The sequence below is a fragment of the Zingiber officinale genome, chromosome 10B, assembly GCF_018446385.1.
Source record: "Zingiber officinale cultivar Zhangliang chromosome 10B, Zo_v1.1, whole genome shotgun sequence".
Classification (NCBI taxonomy): Eukaryota; Viridiplantae; Streptophyta; class Magnoliopsida; order Zingiberales; family Zingiberaceae; genus Zingiber; species Zingiber officinale.
The window spans coordinates 8,048,129-8,072,377 of record NC_056005.1 but is presented as its reverse complement, the minus strand read 5'-3'; the positions used below and the strand labels follow the sequence as shown (position 1 = coordinate 8,072,377).

The 24,249-nt window shown below is 43.1% G+C and overlaps 2 protein-coding genes across 4 annotated transcripts; both read right to left on the bottom strand.

Moving 5' to 3' along the window:
- Window positions 1-1,015: 1,015 nt before the first annotated feature.
- LOC122029566 (heat shock protein 90-5, chloroplastic-like) lies at window positions 1,016-19,111 on the bottom strand. 3 transcript variants are annotated; one of them, XM_042588609.1, is made up of 7 exons: window positions 18,730-19,111; window positions 4,469-5,077; window positions 4,289-4,381; window positions 3,142-3,189; window positions 3,036-3,070; window positions 1,708-1,748; window positions 1,016-1,590 (listed from the first exon to the last, which is right to left on the bottom strand). In XM_042588609.1, the coding sequence occupies exons 2-7, from the start codon at window positions 4,469-4,471 to the stop codon at window positions 1,559-1,561; spliced, it is 252 nt and encodes an 83-aa protein (XP_042444543.1). In that variant the 5' UTR covers window positions 4,472-5,077; window positions 18,730-19,111; the 3' UTR covers window positions 1,016-1,558. The 3 variants fall into 3 exon arrangements, with proteins under 3 accessions (XP_042444543.1, XP_042444541.1, XP_042444542.1); XM_042588607.1 differs by lacking the exon at window positions 4,469-5,077; XM_042588608.1 differs by lacking the exons at window positions 1,016-1,590; window positions 1,708-1,748; window positions 3,036-3,070; window positions 3,142-3,189; window positions 4,469-5,077 and adding an exon at window positions 3,198-3,355.
- A 2,821-nt stretch (window positions 19,112-21,932) lies between these two features.
- Window positions 21,933-23,209, bottom strand: LOC122030115 (transcription factor MYB44-like). Its single transcript, XM_042589270.1, has one exon. It carries the CDS (start codon window positions 23,087-23,089, stop codon window positions 22,115-22,117), a length of 975 nt encoding a protein of 324 aa, XP_042445204.1. The 5' UTR covers window positions 23,090-23,209; the 3' UTR covers window positions 21,933-22,114.
- Window positions 23,210-24,249: the final 1,040 nt, after the last annotated feature.

The following is a 24,249-nucleotide window of genomic DNA, read 5'->3' as shown; positions in this document are numbered from 1 at the left end:
AGGAAAACATTTGCTTTTGATGAAACTAAGATTTGTAAGATAATTGAAGTGAGATAAGGACAATACCTTCCATGTTTGCTGACCAGCCAAACTTGCCAGAAACAAGCACACAAGGTGAGGAACAAAGCCTCTTAGAAACCTGGACTTTTGCTACCTTGTCACCGAGCTGCTGCTTCATCCAGTCACACAGTAGATTGTATCCCCATCCCCTGTAATGGATATCTCGATCAGCTCTGCGTGGATGGAGTTGATAATCTACAAATATAAAGAAATATAAGTTGCTCCATGAAACATAGATATAATCATCTTTGCCAATGCCAACAAATTTCTTTTCTTTCTATGTCTGAAGATTCTGTATGGCAACTTCATCGATAGGTTCCACAAGATACAATATCTGTAGATCAAACATGAGTGCTTGAAGATTCAAGAAGGAAGCAATCCAATATTTAAATTAACACTTACTTCGATATCCCTTCTCGATAAATTTCTCCAGATATGGGGCAGTCTTGGCACTTTAAAGACTGTCTGATGCCAAGTAATATTCTTCCTCACTCTTGGAAGAGTAAAAGCGTAGCAAAGGTGTTGACCGCTCGTGATTTCCAGAGTCCTCAATACATCCCAATTTGATAAGCTTGCCAAAATTCTCCCAAAACTTCTTATAGTCCTGCGACAGACACATTGTGGCAAAAGGCGAATACGCTCGCCCCCAGCGCCCCCGTCAACCCGTCCCAAGGCCAACACGGAGAAGGTAAATCATGGACGGTTACTAGCCTTTGGAATAGTGACTAACACATAAGAGAAGCATTTACCTAGACTTTATCGAGATTCGAACCCCAAACCTCAGTGTGACAATACATCATGTGCTAGCACATGATTAATGGTGCAATGGTAAATGAAAGTACTGCACATTACAATTAGATACCTCTTTTTGTCTTCGCTTTCAGATAATTCTTGAATCATGTTAAATGTCTTACTGACAAGTCTCTTTCGCATAATTCTTACCTGTTAAGAGCAACAGAAGTAGTCAACAGGGAGAAATTTATCAAAAATAAACAACTTACAATTCGACTTTCTTGAAAGATCTCCCGTGAGACATGCGAGGACATTTGAATCAACTACACCCTTTACAAAACTCAAGTACTGAGGAAACTGAAAATTTGGACTAATCATCAGCATATTGAGATATATAAACTATTAAGTGTTTATAAATAATACAACTACATATATCTCCAAACAAGAAATGATTTATTTTAAGCTCGCCAGTTCACCATGAAAGTCATCAAAAATAAAAACACGCTTAACGTAAATATTTTGTCTTGGGATTTACAATATCCTCATTATTTAGAGGTGCCATTCCAGGTATATATAGAACACTCCTAAATTCCACCTCACCCTGTTTAGTAAAGAATTATGTCAAATTTATCTGCATATTGATTCTGGTTCTGCTTTCCAGAATCTCTCAAGATATATTTAGTTACAAAATACCTCTGTGGTGACGTGGGTGTAAGCAAGAGGATCCAGGAACTCATTGAATACCTTTTTGTAGAACTCATTATATTCATCTTTCTTGATTTCCTTTGGATTTCACATCTGATATTTAACAACGATGTGGTTTATTACAGGTCCATGAAAAAAACCAACACATCGTGTACAAGGAATCCAAGTGACTCAAGTCATGAATAGCAGACATCAAATACTGAAACCTACCCATAGGTTTTGTCTCATTTGCTAATTCCCAGTCCCAATACTTCTCACAGGGCCGTCTCAAGGTTCTACGAGGCTCTAGGCAAAAAAAAAAAATTATTTAGGTCTTTAATATTTTTTTTTAAAAAAAAAAAATCCTCACCCTTTTTCATTTAATTTTTTATGAAAAAGGACCGATAATGGTGGATTTAATTTTTTTTTTAAAAATAAAATATTAATTTAAAATAATTTTTTATGTAAAATTTAGTTAGAAAAAAAATATAAGTCTCTATTATTTTATCAAAATAAAATTACTTAGAATTAAATGAACAATAAAATCTAATTTACGCCGTGTAATTTTAATTTAATAATATTTCAAATTTATTAACCTGCACAAATATAATAAAAAATATAAAATATTAAATTTGATTTGAATCGGTTAATTTAAGCAGTTTATATTTTATAATAAATTATACTTAACAAATATATAATAAATGAGATAAGTGCATATAAGTTTGTAATGGTAGTAATTTCGTTGCGAGATAGAAAAAATGAGAAAAAAAATTTCATACAACGGCTAATAATATATTTTTCCAATCATATTTCATATTTGGGTCTATTTCATCAATAATTTATTATTTATACAGAACAATAAATAACATTTCAAGAATTACCTGACGATTAAGAAATGCGAAGGGCGTTTTGTCGTATTCAGTATTTCTGAGACTGAAAGAATCATCGTCAAGATGATGAAGGATAAAAAATACAGATTACAGTGGATGAAATTTAGAGGATAAAATCATGAAAATATTAGCAGGATGAGAATAAAACCTTGAGCAAATCAAGTTCTATAGTGTTTTATATAGAATATTAGAGGAATTATTTTATATAATTAATTGAAATTTCGTTGGAATAGGTGGCTGGGATAGGTGGCTGCACAATGTCATACTGTGCATGGAAAATGGAAAACGAAGCGGCTGTAGTGTTTTATATAAAATACTAGAAGAATTATTTTATATAATTAATTGAAATTTCGTTGGATTAGGTGGCTGGGATAGGTGGCTGCACAGTGGATTACTGTGCATGAAAAATGGAAAACGAAACGGTTGTCTTGTACAATGTGCTAGAAAATCGAAACGGTGACGGTAAGTATATATCACTGTACATCGTGCACGCCTGCACGAAAATCGAAACGCCGAAGCGCTATTTTTTGAAATGAAACGCTCAGTTGTAATTAAAATTAAATTTTAATTATTAAATATATTTTTTAAAAAAATAATATTAATGGGCCCTAATTATATGGAGGCCCTAGGCATAGGTCTTATAGGCCTATGCCTTCAGCCGGGCCTGACTTCTCAGTCACAGTTTTCTTCTTTTTCTTCTCACCCTGCCAGTAAGCAGGAAGTGAGATACCAGGTTGCCCATAAAAGCAATTGAATCATACAGAAGAAACCCTACCTCAGGTTTGGCTTCCTCTCCTTCTTTTGGTTCCTCTTCTTTCTCAACCTATCCAATGTAGTCAACCCATGAAAACATTGGCAAAAATAATATTCCACAACTAACACCAAACAGGAAGGAGAAAAAAAGCAGAACATCAGCATGAATATGGATGATCAATCCATATAGAATCAGGAAAGAACTATGCCTTCACCTCCACTGCCCCTGATTTCTCCTGCCATGGGAAGGAAACAAATTGAGAGTAATTTTTGACCAATCCTTGAATTCGTGATGGATCCATAAATTCAAACTTATCATCAGGCTGATAATAAGAGGAAAAAATACGAGGACTATAGAAAACAAGAACTCAAGTTTTAGGGGCCACATAAAGCTCAAGTATCTATACTCTTAAAAACAAGTCCAGATCCTCTGGTCTGCAATCCCTGGTCCCTTTCGCAATTTGCACGTCAGATCATGGTCAAAATCCAGCCAAAATTGGTTGGGATCTCCCTTGGGTTCACCTTCCCACTTAGGTTATAGTTTTGGGTAGAGCCAGCGGTGAGCTGTATGGTGCCGAGTAGGGGGAGCGAGTAGGGGGCGGCCCGCCCACCGCCGGCGGCCTTCGGCCGCTTGGCTCGACCCAAAACTATAACCTAGGTGGGAAGATGAACTCAGGGGAGATCGTAGCCAATTTTGGCTGGATTCCGACTGCGATCCTACGTGCAAATTGCGAAAAGGACCAAGAAGGGACCGGGGATTACGGACCAGAGGATTTGGACTCCTTAAAAACAGGGTGATCAGAGTTCCATGTTTTATTAACTTCTCAGGATCGGTTTCTTCTCTCATTATCAGATTTTGGACTTTTTGTTGACACCACAACCTGTTCAGCAATAAGCAATAATAATCTAGCACTCAGAGAGCACCATCAGACATCTTTCAACTACCAAGTAGATAGGAAGTGCCACAACACAATGTGTACCCTTTCAGCAACAAGGAATGCTGAATAAAAACGAACACCAAACTGACCAATCAATCCATTATCTGACCCAAGGTCTTTGTTCTCCTAAGCATCATCCCATAAAAAAATGTGAAATAGTACAAACTGGTGATGATCAACGTGGCATAAGAGGATGTTGAAACCTCAAGGAGCAGGAAAAAAAAGGGATACCTTTAGAGCTTTCAAAAATGTTGATGTTCCACGCTGAGCAACAATTCCAAGCAATCGATTAGCTCTTATTTGGTCATTCCAATACCAATATCTCTGTCAGTTTAAACAAACTGCTTACATAACTCATAAGAACGACAGAAGTAAAGGGAAAAGAAATGAAATACATTATTGTTATAGTACCATTATCTAGATCAGGCTTGATGCGAATTTCCAGGTCACCCTAATGACCGCATCACTCATTAGCGAGAAATCTGCAACCCATTAGATGGGGTCGGCTAGTCCAGAGCATCACTTGCATTGTTGTATAATGCAAACATATTATATTATAACCAAACCACATCGGAATGACATGTCAATAAAAGCGCCCATCTTGTCCCCACGGGCTAGCGTGGTTGGTTCATACAGGGGTGTTACTGCCAATAGGTCTAGAGTCGACTCCGAGCGGCTAAGGAATCTACAACCCACTAGGTGGGGTCAGCTAGTCCAGAGCATCACTTGCATTGCTGTATAATGCAAGCATACTATATTATAACCAAACCACATCGGAATGACATGTCAATAAAAGCATCCATCTTGCCCCCACGGCTAACGCAGTTAGCTCATGCAAGGGTATTACTACCAATAGGTCTCGAGTCAATTCCCAATAGGTGTGCAATGCTTCACTAGTTGCCTCAACCTCTTCTTGCATGCGCTGTTATTGCTAGGCGAAGCCCCTCATGATTTACCTCCTTTCTAGACAGTGGGAGGCCACCCTAGAGGGGTCGTCGAGACGACAGTTTCACTTTTTTGCTACCAACAAAAGCAACCATCTTCATTGTGCTAAAAACACTTCTCGAATGTGTATATATCTTATGAGCAATAATTCATGAAGCCAAAAAAAAAAAACTCAGTACAGCTAAAAGAAAATGAAAAGATGATTGCTCTTTTACCTGGAAGGCAACTTTCAACGTCATAAAAATCTGGTATACCAGCCAGCAATCACAACATAAATGCAAAAACATACTTGGGTTCAACAAAAGTACACAACTCCAACAAATTTCTGTAGCATTTTTTTTGGAGCACGTTAATGTCACTGAAGATGAGTAAAACATCATTCAGAGCTACCATATCACTTGTTGCAAAATGATGTTTTCAGCACATCCATCTAAGACTGCAACAAAGATGAACTGAACTAACATTGCAGTTAAAGGAAGTATATATATATATACATCAAGCTTTCCCACTTGAGACCATATTAAGGAAATGATGTTACTTTTTTTTTTTTTTTGTAGTATTAATTTTAAGATGATAGAATATGTACCGATTGTGAAAAAAGGGCAACAGAATACATAACTATAACTCTCAACCTTAGTTGACCATATATACCCAAATAATGATACTATATTGTATCTCCAACAAATATAGAAAGAAAATCGACTAGAAAAATATCACATTTTTTTATCAGTAATCTGTCACTATAATCAACATACAGGATAAAATACAAATATTTAAACCAACCTTACAAGTTCCCTGAGAAACACCTCTTTGTGACTGATGTGGCGATTCAAAGAGGGAGCCACATGGTGTCAAGAAGTCAATGAAAAGAATGACATAGTGGTCAACATAAGCAATGACGTGACGGTCAGAATCACGACCACGGTCAATATGAACCTTGTTCAGCCGACCAGCTATAGTGCCTCCTGATCGGGGTTCATCAAAGTCACAGTTGATACAAGCCTTGTTCTAGCCGATCGGTAGTTGTACCTCCCGATTGGGCGAACGTACCTCCGATCGGGTGTTTAGTAAGTCGATCGGGCATGGACATGACGCTCGCATGTGTCCAAGAGTATATTCTTGAGACACTATATGACCAGTCTCTTGTAGTTGAGTCACCGACCAGGGAAATGTTGTTATGTCACTATTTTTGTGAATTAATGCCGCCTACATTAAATACCTATTATTAATCCCTTAGTGCATGGGGAAAGGGAGTCTTGGCACAACGGTAAAGTTGTTACTTTGTGACTGAAAGGTCACGGGTTCGAATCCTGAAAACAGTCTCTTGCAAAAAGTAAGGTAAAGCTACGTACAATGGATCCTTCCCCGAGACCCCGCATAGTGGGAGCTTCGTGCAAATATTATAGCTTCATTAAATACATAGAAGAAGCAAAAACAAAGATCCTCTATACTTAATACAATATCATTAATTAGAGGAAGAAGAAAATGTTAGGACCAAAAGTAGCTAGAGGGGGGGGTGAATAGCTCGTCGCGTTCGCTCGGTGCTCGGCGTTGCTTGTTCCTTCAAAGATGTGCAGCGGAAAATACAGAAACAAACACACAACGCTAACACGGTTGGTTTTACTTGGTATCCACCTCACAAGAGGTGACTAATCCAAAGATCCACACCAACACACACACCCTCCACTAAATAAAACTCTCCTTTATGGTAACTACCAAGGGCGGAGAAACCCTACAAGACTCAATACAAGAAGAGAGGGAAAGGATACAAGAAATACAAGCTTACAATGAGTACAAAACCCTAACCCTAGCTTCTCTTCTTGGCTTTGATCCGCCTCTTGACTTGGAGAGCTTCCAAGATCCTTCGGCGATCCGAGCTTTGTGGAGGAGTTGGCGAGCTGCAGGTGAATCGGTGAAGAGATACCGCGGCCATCGACGCTGCGGCTATAGCGATGCCAGCGGTCGGATCCGATCGATTCGAATGTTCCCGATCGATCGGAGAGGCTTTGGATCGATCCGGCGCCTCGTGCGATAAGCGCTGGATCGATCCACGGATCGATCCGGTAGCTGTCAATCGCTTGAGTTCAATCCGAATCGATCGGGACCTGGATCGATCCACGGATCGATCCAGAGGCTCTGTCCGGTTGGGCAGTCGGATCGATCCAGCGATCGATCCGAGCTGGATCGATCCGCGGATCGATCCAAGACTTTTGTCCAAAACCAAGTCCCGAACCTCCCAAACCAACATCGGTCAACCTCGACTGTTGGTATGTCATGCCTAGCATCTAGTCACTCCCTCGACTGCTAGGACTCTCACCAAGTGTCCGGTCAATCCCTTTGACCCACTTGGACTTTCTTGTGCCAAGTATCCGGTTGATCCTTTGACCTACTTGGACTTTTCTTCATGCCAGTATCCAATCGATCCTTTGACCTACTTGGACTTCCGCCAGATGTCCGATCATCCTCATCCAGGATTTTCCTGCGCTTCACTCACGGGACTTTCACCTGCCTCACTACGGTTTTCCATCCGCCTAGCTTCACCACTAGGACTTTCACGGCTTCACTCACGGGATTTCCACCTAGCTTCATCACTGGGACTTTCACGGCTTCACTCACGGGGTTTCCATCCGCCTAGCTTCACTCACTAGGCTTCCCTGACCCATCAGGATTTCTCCATGCCTAGCTTCACTCACTAGGACTTCCTTCTGCCTGGCTTCACTCACCAGGACTTTTCTTCTGCCTGGCTTCACTCACCAGGACTTTCATACTGCCTAGCTTCACTCACTAGGTCTTTCATTTTGCCTAACATCCCAGTTAGGACTTCCCAGTCAAGTATCGAGTCAACCTTGACCTACTTGACTCTTCTTCAATCAATATCTTATTGTCAAACATCTAAACCCAAACCAAGACTCAGCTTGGTTACCCAGGTCAACCTTGACCTGAGGGATATTGCACCAACAGAAAAGTCCACCAAAAAGGTATAAAAGGATAGTGCTAAGAAGAGAAAAAGAGGATTTATTTTCTTCTTCCAAAAAGAAATCAGATACTGACAGGTCCCTAACAATAATCTGTTCAAGAGTGGTCAACCTTCTTACAAGTAAACCGGCGAGTCAACCTTGAGGATCTTAGAGCAGGATCAAATGTAAATTGATAATGAAGAGTTGCAACTCCTAGCTACTCCATTGATGAGGTTTACTGGACATCAAGTACAACCACGCAGGGTGATTTCCCTCTCGGTATCACTCGGGGGCGCTGCTCTGAAGAGGACCAGGAGAACACCTTTTATGGTGGTAGACATCGCTTCATCCTACAATGTAATTTTGGGGAGACCCGCACTAAATGGTTTCCAAGCAGTCGTTTCCACTTATCACTAAAAGATCAAATTTCCAGTGGTAACCAAGTGATGGAAGTGAGAGGTGATCAACTAGCATCCCGAAAATGTTACGAGGATATTGTTCGGCAAGAATCCCGAAAGGTTCGTAGAACTTTGAAACTTTTCAAATTGCCCAAGAGCTTCCCTTGCCCCAACCGACTGAAGATGAGAAACCTCACCGACCGAAGATGAACAAGAGGAGATTCACATCCATCTTGAGCAGGAAGACGGCGTCACCCGAATCTTTGCCGATCTGGAACCGCGCTTAAAGTAAAAGCTGGAACCCTTGCCCCGACCGGTTGAAAATGAGAAACCTCATCGATCGAAGGAAGATGAACAAGAGGAGATTTGCATCCATCCTGAGTAGGAAGATAGCATTACCCGAATATCTGCCGATCTGGAACCACACTTAAAGCAAAAGTTGGAATACTGCTTGAGGAAAAACTATGATGTCTCTTCCTAGTCAGCAAATGAAGTCAAAGGTATTTTTGATAGAGAACAAATTAAATATATTTCCTGATTCTCGACCAGACAAACAGAGAAGGAGACATTTTAGTGCTCAGCAAAATGAGATCATCCAAGTAAAGGCAGACAAACTCCTTGAGGCAGGACATATAAGAGAGGTACAATTCCTAAGTTAGTTGGCAAACGTTATGTTAGTACCAAAACCAGGTGATAAATGGCGTGTATATATTGACTTTTAGGACCTCAATCGAGCGTGCCCGAAGAATTGTTATCCCCTCCCTCGCATAGACTAGATGGTAGATTCAGCCTCTGGTGTGAGTATATTTATATATTGGATGCTTATCAGGGCTATCATCAAGCCCATTAGCTCCTAGTGATCAAGAAAAAGTAAGTTTTGTCACTGCAGACGGGACATTTTGCTACACCATTATGTCGTTCAGTCTTAAAAACGCAGGAGCCACTTATCAGAGGATGATGGATCAGGTGTTTAAATACCAAATCGGACGAAATCTGGAAGTCTATGTGAATGGCATACTCATAAAAACAATCCAAGTGAAGATTTAATTACGGGCATTCAAAAGACTTGTAATACTTTGAGGAGACTTAGGCTCAAATTAACCACAAAGAAGTGTGTCTTTGGAGTAAAGAGTGGGCATTTCTTGGGGCATATGGTGACTGAACAGGGCATCGAGGCTAACCTAGAAAAGGTAGAAGCTCTGTAGCGTATGGCTCCTCCGCGAAATCTTAAAGAAAGATTAGTAGGCCGAGTAACAGCTCTGTCTAGATTTATCTCCCGAATGGCCGATCGAAGTCTACCATTTTTCAAAGTCCTCCGTAAAGCATCCAAATTTGAGTGGGACGCCAGATGTGATCAAGCCTTCAACAAGCGCAAGGAATATTTAGTTGATCTACTTGTATTATCCAAACCTATAGTAGGAGCAACATTATTTTTATATTTATCGGCAACTAAGCAGACTGTTGGATTAGTCTTATTGTGGGAAGAAGGTACAGTTCAATACCCAATTTATTTCCATAGCTATTTATTAAAAAATGTAGAAAGTAGATATCCCGTGCCAGAGAAGTTAGTGTTAGGATTGGCCTTAACCGTTATGTGGTTGAGGCCATATTTTCTGTCTCATCCCATCATTGTCCTTACGAATAGCCAGCTTGGTCGGATCCTGATCAACCCTAAAGTCTCAGGACAGCTAGTTAAATGGACAACGGAGCTTGGAGAATATGATGTTCAATATAAACCCCATACGACAATTAAAGCACAAGCTCTAATCAATTTTATGGTGGAAATTTCTGATACCAACTCAGACGAAACTTAGAAAGTATATGTGGATGGCACGCATGGCTAGTGGAGTGGGAGTATTGATAATCTCTCCTCGACAGGACATTTTACAATTAGCCGTTCGACTTACCTTTCGAGCATTCAATAATGAAGCGAAATATGAGACCCTGTTGGTTGGTCTTCAAACGGCAAAAAAAAGTGGGAGCCACTCGGATAATTATACACTCTGATTATTCACAACTGATAGCCCAGCAATTGGAGGGAACCTTCGAGATCCGAAACGAGTGATGGAGGCGGTATGCGGAAGTTTATGAAAAGTTAATGACCGATTTTCAAGAGGTACCCCTTAAGAAAATACCCCGATAGGACAACCTCAAGGCAGATGAATTGGAGAAGATGGCAAGTGCCTTGGCCACTTAGGCTAAAGAGGATCCAGTCGCTCACACTTTATATGTTGCGCACATAGACTAGATTGACAGGCAAGACACAGATTGTAGGACGTCTATAATTCTTTCCTCCAACACGGCGCATGACGAGCTAATTCATCCGAAGCTCATTTATTAAGGAGGAGAGCCCCTCGGTATACAACGATAGGGGAGCATTTATACTTCCAAGCTTTTGCTCATCCTTTTCTCAAATATCTTGGACCCAATGGCACTGATTATGTCATGAGGGAGATTCATGTAGGCATCTGTGGCAGTCTTATAAGAGGAAGAGCTATGGCTCGCAAGCTTCTATTGGCCAATTACTTTTTGCCAACATTATAAGCAGATACAACCAAATTTGTTGCTACTTGTGAGCATTGTTAAAGGCAGCAACCACTGTTTCATCGCCCTACCGAACTATTAAATACTTCCACTGTCTCTTATCCATTTGATCAATGGGAGATGGATATAGTGAAATCATTCCCGATCGGCCCACAGTGGAAGAAGTTTCTATTGGTCATAGTTGACTAATTTTCAAAGTGAGTGGAAGCTGAAGCCCTAGCGCGAATTACAAAAGAAGCGGTTATGAAGGTTTTATGGCAAAACATTATTTGCCAATATGGGGTTCCTCACAAATTTGTATCAGACAATGGAAGGCAATTCCAAGGATGTAAGCTTCGAGAATGGTGTGAAGGATTAGGTATTCAACAAACTTTCACATTTGTAGCTTACCCACAAAGTAATGGGCAGGCTGAAATTGTGAATCGGGAAAACATTAGAGGTCTTAGAATCAAATTGGATCAGGTTAAAGGTAGTTGGGTTGAATAACTCCCAAACATTCTTTGGACATATCGTACAACTCCAAGAGAAAGTACTGGTGAAACTCCTTTTCACTTAGTATATGGAGGGGAAGTCGTTGTACCAATAGAGGTTGGAGAAGAATTTGTTCGGCGACAAAATTACAAGGAAGCGAATAATACCGAGCAGCGCCTCATTGACCTTGACTTAGTAACTGAAGTCGGAGATAAAGCTGCGGCTTGGCTTACAGCCTATAGACAAAGGATGAGGCAAGCATATAACAAAAGGGTGATCCCCCGATCATTTCAAGTTGGAGATCTAGTGTAGAGCAGGATTAATTCAGTTGGTGATGTTAATAAGTTGAAGCCACAATGGGGAGGTCCTTACCGGATTACCAGGAAGCTGAGTACGGGGAGTTGTTATCTGGAAGAACTCAACGGAGGAAAAATATCCTGACCCTGGAGCGCCAATCATTTGCAGCCTTACAGAGGTTCATAAGGGTTAATATCCCTTATTTATTGCCTACTTTTTTTTGTTTAAGTATGTTTAATCTTACAGAAACAAAAGCTCCAACTTTGGTTGATTAACATATAGGTTGTGAATATCCTATGTGAGGGTTCAATATTCCCGAGCGGAAGATAATAACAGTTCTCCTCCTATGTGAGGGTTCAATCTTCCCGAGTGAATCCTCCTATGCGAGAGTTCAACCTTCCCCAAGCGGAAGCTAATAAAGTCATCTTCCTATGCGAGAGTTAAACCTTCCCGAGCGGAAGCTAGTATCCTCCTATGCGAGGGTTCAACCTTCCCCGAGCAGAAGCTAATAGAGTTATCCACCTTTGCGAGGGTTCAACCTTACCCGAGCGGAAGCTAATAGAGTTATCCACCTTTGCGAGGGTTCAACCTTCCATGAGTGGAAGCTAATAAAGTTATCCTCCTATGAGAGGGTTCAACCTTCCCCGAGCGGAAGCTTGGAAACTAGTTAAAGTCATTCTCATATGCAAGGGTTCAACCTTCCCGAACGGGATTTTCCTATAAAGTCTAAATCCAACTAAGTGTTCTGCACTCGGGATGGTGGCTGTGATATTGATCAAGAATATAGTATTGCTCTCGATCAAACATTTAAGTGCATGAAACAACAATCTATCAACAATGAGAAATCCAAGCAAAATAGCTCAGTAGATAAACAACTTATCTAAAAGAAAATCAAAAAGCCTTGTGGCTTGTCAAGTTTGGGGAGTCATCAAACATTTACAGAGCCTCAGGCAATTCTTCACATACTTTACCTATGTCCAAAAACTCTAGTTCATTACCTTGGGATACTAGCCCGACTTGGATAAACTGACGAATAGCTTGTTCAAAGCCCTATTTCATTCTTTTCAAGATTTGAGCAGCTGACAACCCAAAGTACTCCTCAGATTTCAGGAACTCCACTTTAAAGTTCGCTCGACATTCTTCCTCTCAAGCCTTGTAGGAGGTCAGTTCAAATTGCACCTCTCCAGCTATGTTTGTGTTGTTACCTGACTTTGAATGGCTTCTGCTGCTTATTATTGAGAAGAGGTAGCCTCTACTTTCGCTTGGTTTATTAGGTCGTGCAGGTCGTAAATTTCTTTGCCCAGGTCAGCAAGTCGAGTCTCCCGAGCGGTAACCCCAATAGAGAGTTCATCCCGAACAGCTGTCAACGAGCTTATTTGTAATTGAGAGGGTTTTTCTCTTTGCATAGCTTCGTCCAGCTCAGCTTGTATGGAGAATACTCGTGCTCTAGATAGTTCTAGCTTCTCGTGGAGTCTAGCGGCTAAGTTTGCTTGTAGGAGACTTTCTTCCTTTGCCTGGGCAAGTTCCTCCAATAAGCAGGATAATTCTAATAAACATGCCTCCAGATCGACAAATTATTTCAGCAATTGTCCGATCTGTTTCACCAAGTCTGGGATACAGTTATGGACGTGTAGATGTTCTGTCTATAGCTACAAAGGGTACGTTAGCAAATTGGCGCAAAACAAATTAGCAGTGCTAAATTTCAAGTGTATACCTTAGGAATGGATGCATTAGAGCAGCGCGGCTAACCACGATTACATCCAAATTGTGTAAAGACTTAGCATAATCATCAGTGTTAAACAGCTTCAGCGGACCAGCTTGACGTGACAATTCTTCAAATAGACTTAGGCTTGGGGGAATCCGAGGAACTGTTGATCCTGTAGATGCCTCAATCTCAGGAATAGACTCCCCTCCTATTGAGCCCGAGGGTACGCCAATCAGTGTCTCAGAAGTTGATCATCTAGGCCTGGTGAGAACTTGTCGACGGTTCTCTTATCATAATGCCTGCGCCTAGTCGGTGAAATGGTTCTTCAAAGGGGGCCACCACTCGGCCGGACAATGTGAGGAATTTACGTTTTTTTTATTAGTGGTAGAGGAGTTGGCCACTACTTCAGAGGGGGCCACCACTCGGTGTCTCCCTCGATTCGCTCTTCTGTTACCTCTTCGATCTAGATAAGAGGAGCACTTTCGACTGGAGGGGAGGTGCAGTGTGCGACTTCCTTGACTAGCTTGGCGGGAGGAGACACCACTGAAGAGCCTCCTTCGGTAGATGCTCCAGCTTGGCTGGAGGATCCCACCTCCACACCCGCACTCATGGGCTCTCGAGGAGGAGGTAGATCGGCTTCAGTGGATGCTCTGTCAGCGACATCTGATGAAACCTCTAGTGTAGCTAACGCCCGAAATGGTGCTCACTCCGTATTCAATAGTTTGCTCATTGAGGCACTCAACATGGTTTCCTCTGCAAGCAAACAAGAAATTTTAATTAGCTCTCACAAAAAATGAGTGGGAGGAAAGACTTACCGAGCAACTTGTAGGATCGAAAAGAATTTAGATTTTCCACGATGGTATGACATTGTCCACTTTAGACCTAAGTCCTCATGGTTTTGCTCTTGAGCTCTGTCTAAAAGACCTCATGCCAATCAAGATATCTTTTTCTTATAAACCCATGATCTTTCCCATGTGTTTTCAATGTGGGACTATATTTGCAACCTTGCAACCCCAACAATCTCTCCCTCAAACAAAGGACCACATGGTCTCCCTCAAGTATCGAGTCACTCTTTACCTGCTCAAGGCCTCCCCTTGAGTAGCCTCCCCTACTTCGTTCAAGGTTTCACCCACATGGTTCGATCTTGAATTATGGCTCTGACTGGTGCTTCTTCCGACGGTTAGTAGAGTGAAGAGCGACCTCACTTTGATATCAATTAAAGAATTGAAAGAATTTAGATTTTCCACAATGGTATGATATTGTTCACTTTGGGCCTAAGCCCACATGGTTTAGCTCTTGAGCTTTTTCTAAAAGGCCTCATGCCAATGGAGATATCTTTTTCTTATAAACCCATGATCTTTCTCAAATGTTTTCAATGTGGGACTATGTTTATAACCTTATAACCCCAACACAACTTCTCCAGGTCGGCCGCATTGGGGCATAAATGAGCTCGGTAGAGCATACCTTCATTTTGGATAATGGTAGTGCAATTGAAACACAAGCCAATCAACGTCTCCACAGCCCGTAAATATTCTGAGTCTTTTTTATATTTCTCGTACAGCGGCGGATCAGGGAGCTCTCCTCGCCAGCTGGTCAGTAAAGTGAAAGGGGCTAGTGGTTTTAGGTAAAAGAATCTATTCTTCCAACCTTTATGTGAGGACGGGTTTCCGTCTAAGAACTTACATCCTGCTCGAGGCATAAAGTGGAAAGCTCCTAATTCTACCATTTTGGGAGAAAAAAGTAATGGAAAAAAGTAGGAGTCAAAGGAATGTCATACAATCGGAAAATTACAGCAGCGCCACACAAAATCCTAATGGCATTTGGGGGCCAACTGGTGCAGGGAGATGCCAAAATATGCAGAAATGTCCCAAAAAAGTTCAGGAATTGGAAATCGAAGTCCACTTTCAATCTGCCCATGGAAAAAGGTGATGAATCCCGATGGAGGCATGGAGGGTACCTGATCCCTTCGAGGTATTCGGATTACATAATCAGTTGGAATGTCGTAATCTAGTCTAAGTCCTCCTCGAAGCTCCCCGATCATGGATGAACGGGTGGATTTATACCATGGAATGAATGACATTGGGAATTTAGAAGGTTACAAGTGCTAAATGAAGTCTAGGCAATGAAAGTTATACCATGAAGAGGAAAGGGAGGACTTACACGGAGGGTGAAAGCTAGGAATGAAGAAGATTGAGAGGAAAGGATGGCTGAAGTCGCAGCCGAAGATTAGCACAGGAAGAAGCAACATGGGAGGAGAGAATGCCCTAAAAACCTAATATAACTTTGGTTCTTTGATGGTTCTTCAATGGTAATCGTAGGATTAGGAGTCAAAGGTAAGCGGGATTAATTTTTGTCCGTCTGATCAGGCACGATTATTGAGGAACCTTTCCCAAATCATTATTTTGACCAACAAATCAAACCTCGATCAATATATCACCTGATGTGATCACAATCAAGTACACAAGCCTTGTAAGGCTATTGGCCCAACAAAGTTATGACATCATAAATCAATTACGAAGCGTGACACACTTCATTAATAAGCACCACGCCTCATAAATGCAAAATCCCTTGGTACATGCTTCAATAAATATGGAAGATTTTTGTTCTCTCTCTCCACGTGGAAGAGAGCACTTAGGTTTTTGACTAAGTCGATGTCTCCAGTCAATCGGGTTCACACCTCCTTCGATTGGACTAGAGGGAGAGGCTTGTGATGTGGCGGTTCAAAGAGGGCGCCAAATGGCGTCAAGAAGTCAACGAAAAGAATGATGTGGCGGTCAACATAAGGAATGGCGTAACGGTCAGAATCAAGGTCGCGGTCAATATAAACCTTGTTCAGCCTACCAGCTATAGTGCCTCTTGATCGAGGTCGTCAAGGTCGCGGTTGATACTGTAACGACCCGGCCCTCTTGGCCCATTTGGCGACCTCTCATGTCGTCGACCGTCGGCCCTTATGTCGTCGGCCCATTTGGCGACCTCTAATGTCGTGTACTGTTACTCACTAGGACTTTTCACACGTGGTGGATTTTTCCTCCCCGAGTTTGAACTCTAAACCTCGGGCTTAAGTATTGGGTTTGAATCATAAACCAATACTTAAGCTGGAGGTTAGAGTTCAATCTGGGAGGCAAAATCCACCCAGGTGGAAAGTCCTGAGTAAGACGGCCGTCGCTCGACAACATTGAGGTCGCCAAACGGGCCGACATTATGACGATACGAGAAAACGCCAAGAGTCGTAATAAAGGCGCCTTTTTATTGTAACGACCCGACCCATTTGGCGGCCCATTTAGCGACCCTCGGGTCGTCGACCGTCGACCGTCGGTCGTGCCGTTACTCACTAGGACTTTCCACCACTAGCCAGTGGATTTTTGCCTCCCCCAGGATTCGAACTCTAAACCTCCAAGCTTATTATGAATCCTGGTAACCAAGATGGGTGGAAAGTCCTAGAGAGTAACGGCACGGCCAAGGGTCGTCGGTCGACGACATAAGAGGTCGCCAAATGGGCCGACGACATAAGAGCCAACGGTCGACGACATGAGAGGTCACCAAATGGGCCAAGAGGGTCGTGTCATTACAATAAAATGACGACCTCTCATGTCGTCGACCGTCGGCCCTTATGTCGTCGGCCCATTTGGCGACCTCTAATGTCGTTGACCGACGACCCTTTGGCCGTGCCGTTACTCACTAGGACTTTCCACCCCTGGCAGTGGATTTTTGCCTCCCCCAGGATTCGAACTCTAATCTCACTTGGTTACCAGGATTCATAAACTCTAATACTTAAGCCTGGAGGTTTAGAGTTCGAATCCTGGGGGAGGCAAAAATCCACTGCCAGAGGTGGAAAGTCCTAGTGAGTAACGGCACGGCCAAAGGGTCGTCGGTCGACGACATTAGAGGTCGCCAAATGGGCCGACGACATAACGGCCGACGGTCGACGACATGAGAGGTCGCCAAATGGGCCAAGAGGGTCGGGTCGTTACAATAATCTCACTTGGTTACCAGGATTCATAAACTCTAATACTTAAGCCTGGAGGTTTAGAGTTCGAATCCTGGGAGAAGCAAAAATCCACTGACCAGGGGTGGAAAGTCCTAGTGAGTAACGGCACGGCCAAGGGTCGTCGGTCGACGACATTAGAGGTCGCCAAATGGGCCGACGACATAAGGGCCGACGGTCGACGACATGAGAGGTCGCCAAATGGACCGCCAAATGGGCCAAGAGGGTCGGGTCGTTACAGATACAAGCCTTGTTCTAGTCGATCGATAGTTGTACCTCCTAATTGGGCGTACATGGCGTTCAACAAGTCGATCAGGCCAACCAGGCATGGACATGACACTCGCATGTGCCCAAGGGTATATCCTTGAGGCACTGTATGACTAGTCTCCTGTAGCTGTGTCACCGACTAGAGAACCTATACCCTCTTGATTAGGGGAAATGTTGTTCTGTTATAGTGAATTAATGCTGCCTACATTAAGTACCTATTATTAATCCCTTAGTGCATGGGAAAAGGGAACAGTCAGACGGAGCAAAACAATTGTCTCCCTCATTAATTATGCAAGTATTATAGCTTCATCAAATACATAGAAGAAGCAAAAACAAAGATCCTCTATACTTAATGCAACATCATTAATTAGAGGAAGAAGAAGAAGAGTCCACCGAAAAGGTATAAAAGGATAGCGCTAAGGAGAGAAAAGGAGGATATATTTTCTTCTTCCAAAAAGAAATTTGATACTAGTCTCTGACGGATCCCTAACAATAATCTTTTCAAAAGTGGTCAACTTTCTTAACAGTAAGTCAACGAGTCAACCTTGAGGATCTTGGAGCAGGATCAGTGACTATACCGACTATGGACAATCAAATCCAACAGCTAACTGACATGCATTTAACCAACATCTTAAAGTATAAAGCCACAAAGTATAAAATTATTTTAAAAGAATATATATGATTGAAAGTTGAAACTAATACAAAAGGCCAAACCAATGCTTAGGAACAAACAGGACATGCAAGAATAGACTTAAAACCTTAACAGGATTACAAGTCTATCCAGAGAGCTAAGAAGAATCTAAGTTGTTACGAACATAAAATTTGCTGAACATTAAGGTAGCATAACTATTTTGTCTACATCTCTTTATCAAAAATGTCGTCAAAATGAAAATCTTCCTCAGTTAGAGAAAATCTCTTTTATCTGAAGTATATCAGGAGAACCTGAGATGCCATGCTCAAAGAGTCAAGTTCTATAGTTGAACCAACAGACTTAAAGCAACCCAACAACAATAAAATGCACAGAGAACCATCCGACGCAATTTAAGAAATAAAAAATTTAAATTCAAGATAGCAAGTAAAATGCAGAAGAAACGGCGACCTACCTCAGCCTGGTACTCGAATTTCTCCCTTGAAGCTTCAGCCGTTTCGCACCAGATCCCCATCCGACGCCCCCTCTGACCCACCTTGCATCTCAATCCGGCCGAAGTAAATCCGCTTCTGGATTGGGGTGGCAGAGGAAGGAACGAGGAGGTCCGGGAGATCGACCGGAACTGAGCCTCGAAGTGGCAAGAGGAGGGTGGAGGGAGACGGTAGAGGAAGTGCCCAAGCTGCATCGGGATAGCCCAGTCGCCATGAATTCGCCGGAGAATAGGAGCTAAAGAAGCGGCGACGAACCCGCTTAGTGACGAGTGTTTCAGGCAAGGAATCGAAGCGTGGTAAACAGTCGTCAGGCAGTGTAGATGGTTCTAGAACAAAATCTGTGCATTTCCGTGAGAATGGCATCAGATTCGGTATTAACTGGGTAAGTTATACCAGTTAAATAATTATAAATGCTCTTTTAAAAAAAAATGATGAGTACCTAAACATAGATTAGAATTTTCAAAATACCCCTCACCCCTTTTGTCGGAGTATTTGTGATTTTAGTAATTTTAAAAAATACAATGTATTATTTAACCTTTTAAAAAAATTAGGTGATGTTTAATTTAAGAGTTTACGCATGAGAGAATAGATTTATTCATGAATATTATACTTGGTTAGTTGATGTAAATGGAATTAAGTTTTTGAAATGAAATTTAAAATATAAGTATTGATAAAATATACATCTTTCCTTGGATTTTGATAAAATGAGAATAAAAATTAAGTTTTGAAAAAAATACTTTTAATATATTTATATTTTTTTTTTCATTTCACTTTCTCTCTCTTTATTCTCTCATCATACTTCCTCTCTCCTCATTCTCTTATTATATTTTTTCTCTCAGCATACTTTCTCTCTCCTTATTCTCTCTTATCATACATTGTTTATATTCTCTCTTATTCTCTCTTATCATTTGTCCCCAGGGCGTAGCACAGATGGGGAGTGCATGGTTCTGTGGCTGAAAGGTCCAGGGGTCGATCCCCAGGGTGTCATTGCCTGGGGTTAACGTCTCCGCCATGCACTTTCCACCTGTGTACCTGCATTTACCTCCCTCCATATCCGTGGGACCGGCTCTAGGAGGGCCGCTGATGTGGCGGTTCCACATTTTTTTTTTTTTATACATTGTTTATCATCATGTCCCCAGGGCGTAGCACAAATGGGGAGTGCATGGTTCTGTGGCTAAAAGGTCCAGGGGTCGATCCCCGGGGTGTCACTGCCTGGGGTTAACGTCTCTGTCATGCACTTTCCACCTGTGTACCTGCATTTACCTCCCTCCATATTCGTGGGACCGGCTCTAGAGGGGTCGCTGATGTGGCGGTTCCACATACATTGTTTATCATTTGACCCCGTGGATCATCCGAGTTGGTATGTGACGGGTGTTGCCACAATGAGGTCGCAGGGTCGATCCTCGAGGCAGCTGGGGAATAAATCCACTATCCCCGTATTACACCCTGTCCATCACATGCTCGCTCGGATGTTGCGATTTACCTCACTCGTGATGCCCTTGGGTCGGGTACCTGGAGAAAGGGCGAGCGTTTCGCTTTTTGCCACAATACATTGTTTATCATTTTCTCTATGTATTCTCTCTCTCTTCATTCTCTTTCATCATACTTTCTCCCTCATTACACACTCTCTCCTCATTTTTTCATCACACTTTATCTCTCGTCAATTTCTCCTATCATACTCTCTCTCCTTATTTTATCTCATCACACTTTCTCTCTCTTTATTATCTCCCATCACACACACTCTCTCTGATCACAATTTCTCTTTCGTCATACTTTCTCTCTTCTCATTTTCTCTCATCACACTTTCCCTCTCTTTATTTTTTTGTCATCATACTTTCTATTTTCTCTCTTAATCATATTTTTTCTCTCCTCAATTTCTTCTATCATGATCTCTCTCTTCTCATTTTCTCTCACCACACTTCTCACTTTTTATTTTTTTTCCTATCATAATTTTTCTCACTTTATATTTTTCTCTTACATTCAACTTTCTCTTACACCTAATTTTTTTCTCTTATTTTTTACTAACGTAAAAAAAAAATAGATCATTCCAATTAAAAATATTCCACTAGCCGAATATTAATTTTAAGAATTATACTTAAACTCATATTTATTGTCTTCCATAATACTAGCGTACCATTCCGATTTCTAGGATTAATTGTCTAATACATCTCTAATACGGATTTAACCGGTCAAATCGATGGAATGTACGGTGATCACCTAATTAATTTCCAGCCTCCCATTCTTTTTTCATGGCTTAAATTTAGCATTAATTCCACCGCCTATGTAAATCGCCTCCTTCCTCCTCTCTAGACTCTACTCATACCTTCGCCATGGCTTCCCTTCGCGCATGCATGCTTCTCCTGGCCCTCCTCACCGTCGCCTCGCTGACCAAACACACCGCCGCCGACGAAGCATCATCTTCCGCCGCCATCGACTGCCCACCTGGAAGCACCAACTGCCAAGAAGAGGAGTCGCCCGACAGCGATGGCGCCGAGTCCCAAGGGTTTGAGTTCGACCAGGAGCTGGTGGTCCTGGGTCACTGATAGTATCAGCGACGACGATAATTAAGCAATTCAATTATTGGTTTTTAATCATTGGCAATAATTATCCTGGTTCAAATGAGTTCGTAGTTTAATGTTCGATCGAGTTCGCCGTTGATTGCATAGCAATTAATTGATAAAAATTGTCGAAAATAGCTTTTTTCACTCACACGTGATCAATGTGAGTTGCGTATTGATGGGACGAGAAAGAGACAAAGGTTGAATCTGACGGCACAGCAAACGAGTTTCTTTTGGCTTCCTCTTTTCTTTCCGTTTCCTTTTCCTGCAATAATGGTTTTCGCGGGAGGGGGATTTAGTACCGATGGCAATTGCCAAACAGATGTCTTCAACGTCCACGGAACAACAAAATAAATATCAGCCTTTCTTATCGAAGAAGAAGATGACGACGATAGCATCGGGTTTCTGACAAAATGCAGAGGCCAATTTGATTCGTAGGTTGAAGACAGCAACATTTCAACAGGTGCCTGAGCTGGTGACAACGGCCTCAGGCCTAAAATTCACCTCTGTTAATTCTGTTCTCAGTAATCGACAAACAACTTTGTTTGTTGAAGATTGCTGGAGTAGTCAACTTCGATTTTTTTTTTTTAATTTTGCCAAAGGAGCGATTGATAAACTCTATATTGATGTTTAAACAATTTAAGCATTTCTTAGCAAGAGATGCATTGTGGTAAATCTCTAGTTCGAAGCAGAGAAGCTAGTAAAAAAGCACGGATCTTCAACAAAAGTAGTGAATTTGAAGTAGATGGCTCTAGAATCTCAGCATTTTTCTCACCTTTAGAAAAAGTGTTTAATCCGAGTCGATCTTGATCAGCCCGATGCTCTTGTGGGCCGAGTCGCGGATGGAAGCCTCCAGAAGCGGTAGCCTCGACATGTAGCTCCTCACTTCGTTGCGGATCATCTCTTGCATCGCCGCCAAGAACTCCTGGCTAAATTGGAAAGGCGGATCGCCGCCTTCCGCCGGCAGCAGCGGCGTCGTCTCTTCGAGTTGCCTCGGCGCATCACTGCAGGAGTCATCTCTGCTGCTCTTTTTCTGGTCGGGCATGTCCGCCACTCGATCTGACCCGGGCAGAGCCAGCGTCAGAGACGTCAGGGGATCGTGTTCGTCGGCGGGAGGCTGAGAAGCCGAAGCCGGAGCCTCCGCCGTGAAGTCGCACTGCTGCTCTTGAAAAGGGGGAGAGTAATAGGAAGGCGGCGGCGCGACGGCTCCGGTTCTGGCAACCGGAAGCTGCGACGCTGCTTCTGCCTGCGTTCGTTGGCTGGAGTCGCTCGAATCGGACCTGGAAGAGCTGTCGGGGTTCAGACAAAGTTCCGCGGACGCGAGCGCCGGCCCGACGCTGCGCGCCCTCTTCAGCGGCGGGGTCGGAAACTCCTCCTCTCCGCCCGAAGGCGCCGCCGCGTCGGTCAGCCAGGAGGACTTTCGCTTGAGGGTGGAATTCCAGTGGTTCTTTATGGCGTTGTCGGTGCGGCCGGACAAGAGTCGGGCGATCGTAGCCCACTTATTCCCAAACCGGCGGTGGGCGCGGACGATCGTCTCGTCTTCCTCCTCCGTGAAGGGCCGGTGCTCCACCTGCGGCGACAGCTGGTTACACCACCGCAAGCGGCACGACTTGCCGGACCGCCCGGGAATAGACCGGCTGATCAAACTCCAGTTCCTCGGCCCGTGCTGCTCCACCAGCCGCCGCAGCGTCTCATCCTCCCCCGGGCTCCACGGCCCCTTGATCCGCTCCGTCGCCCTACTCCGACCCACCGCCGCCATCGACATCCTCCGATCAACAATCCCTAGCGAACCGAATTGCAGCGACAAATCAAGGCACCCCTGAATCCTTCTATTAAGAAGACGGGGATAGGTTTGTGGAGTAATATAGAGCGTCTGGGGGAGTTGGGCGGCGACCGCACCACCAAGGCGGTTTAATTGGGTACAGCTGGCTCACGCACACGTGTCGCCCCTCTCCCACTTCTTTGTCCCCCTCTCTCTCTCCTCCTCAGTTCGGATCGGATTCTGATCCACAATCCGAAGATCCGGTTCGAGGAAAATTCAAACAAATGAGATTCGGGGATCGGATCGGGTACGCAGGGGTTCATTTTACCGACCCGATTTGGGTTATCGTTACGTGACGGAGAGGAGAAGCTGAGACAGTGCGTACCGTGTCGCCGTCGCCGTCGTCGTCTCCCCACGCTTCGATCTTATCCTCCAACCGCGGCGGTTGACGTCATGTCGCTGCAACCGCACCGAAATTGAGAAACTAACCGGAAACAAGGAGTTCGGTTGGGTGACGGGGCGGAACGGAACGGAACGCAACGGCCGCGGCACCACCACAACCCGTCACGTCATTCTGTTTCCTCCGTAACAAACAACCTCGCGCATTGGCCGCCACGTCGGTGCCTCAGTCAACCCGTTTCTCGTGTCCTTTTCTTTATTTAAAATTTCTCTGAACAAAATGGAATTAAATATATATTATACCTTAAAATTATCATGATTCATGCATGGTCATGATTGTTGTTCACAGAGCATGGTTGTCATATGGCCCCGTGCGAGGCCGCACTCTCAAGTATATCAATTCTTCGATCAGCACGCTCCACGGGATAAACGTGCCTTGAGCTCCTCCGACACTTTGGCTATAACGATCTACTCTCGATCTTGCAAATATGGACACGATCCGATGCAGCGGAAGGTGGCCCCTACCAGCTTTGCAGCTCAGTTTGCGCCACGTCAACGAGCCCACCCTGCGCACGGCCGACTCATGGCCGGCGTCCTCTGGTACCATCTCTAGTCTCTTTCTCATAAATCATTCTGTTCAATAATTGATCATCCCTTTGTCATGAGCCATACTTCCTTGATGATATTTTGTTGATGCCGATATGGTTGATACAGGCAGAAACTTTTGACTTCGTTGAAGTTGTTTATGTGGTTCAGAGTAGACC

What these genes read in the sequence shown, in the direction of transcription:
- LOC122029566 (XM_042588607.1), bottom strand. Translation starts at nt 18,960, where the DNA reads ATGCAGCTTGGGCACTTCCTCTACCGTCTCCCTCCACCCTCCTCTTGC. An exon ending in AAGAAAACTGTGACTGAGAA is followed by an intron (nt 1,749 to 3,035) that starts GTCAGGCCCGGC and finishes GCCCTGTGAGAA; the next exon opens with GTATTGGGACTGGGAATTAG. An exon ending in AAATGAGACAAAACCTATGG is followed by an intron (nt 1,591 to 1,707) that starts GTAGGTTTCAGT and finishes GTTAAATATCAG; the next exon opens with ATGTGAAATCCAAAGGAAAT.
- LOC122030115 (XM_042589270.1), bottom strand. Translation starts at nt 23,089, where the DNA reads ATGTCGATGGCGGCGGTGGGTCGGAGTAGGGCGACGGAGCGGATCAAG.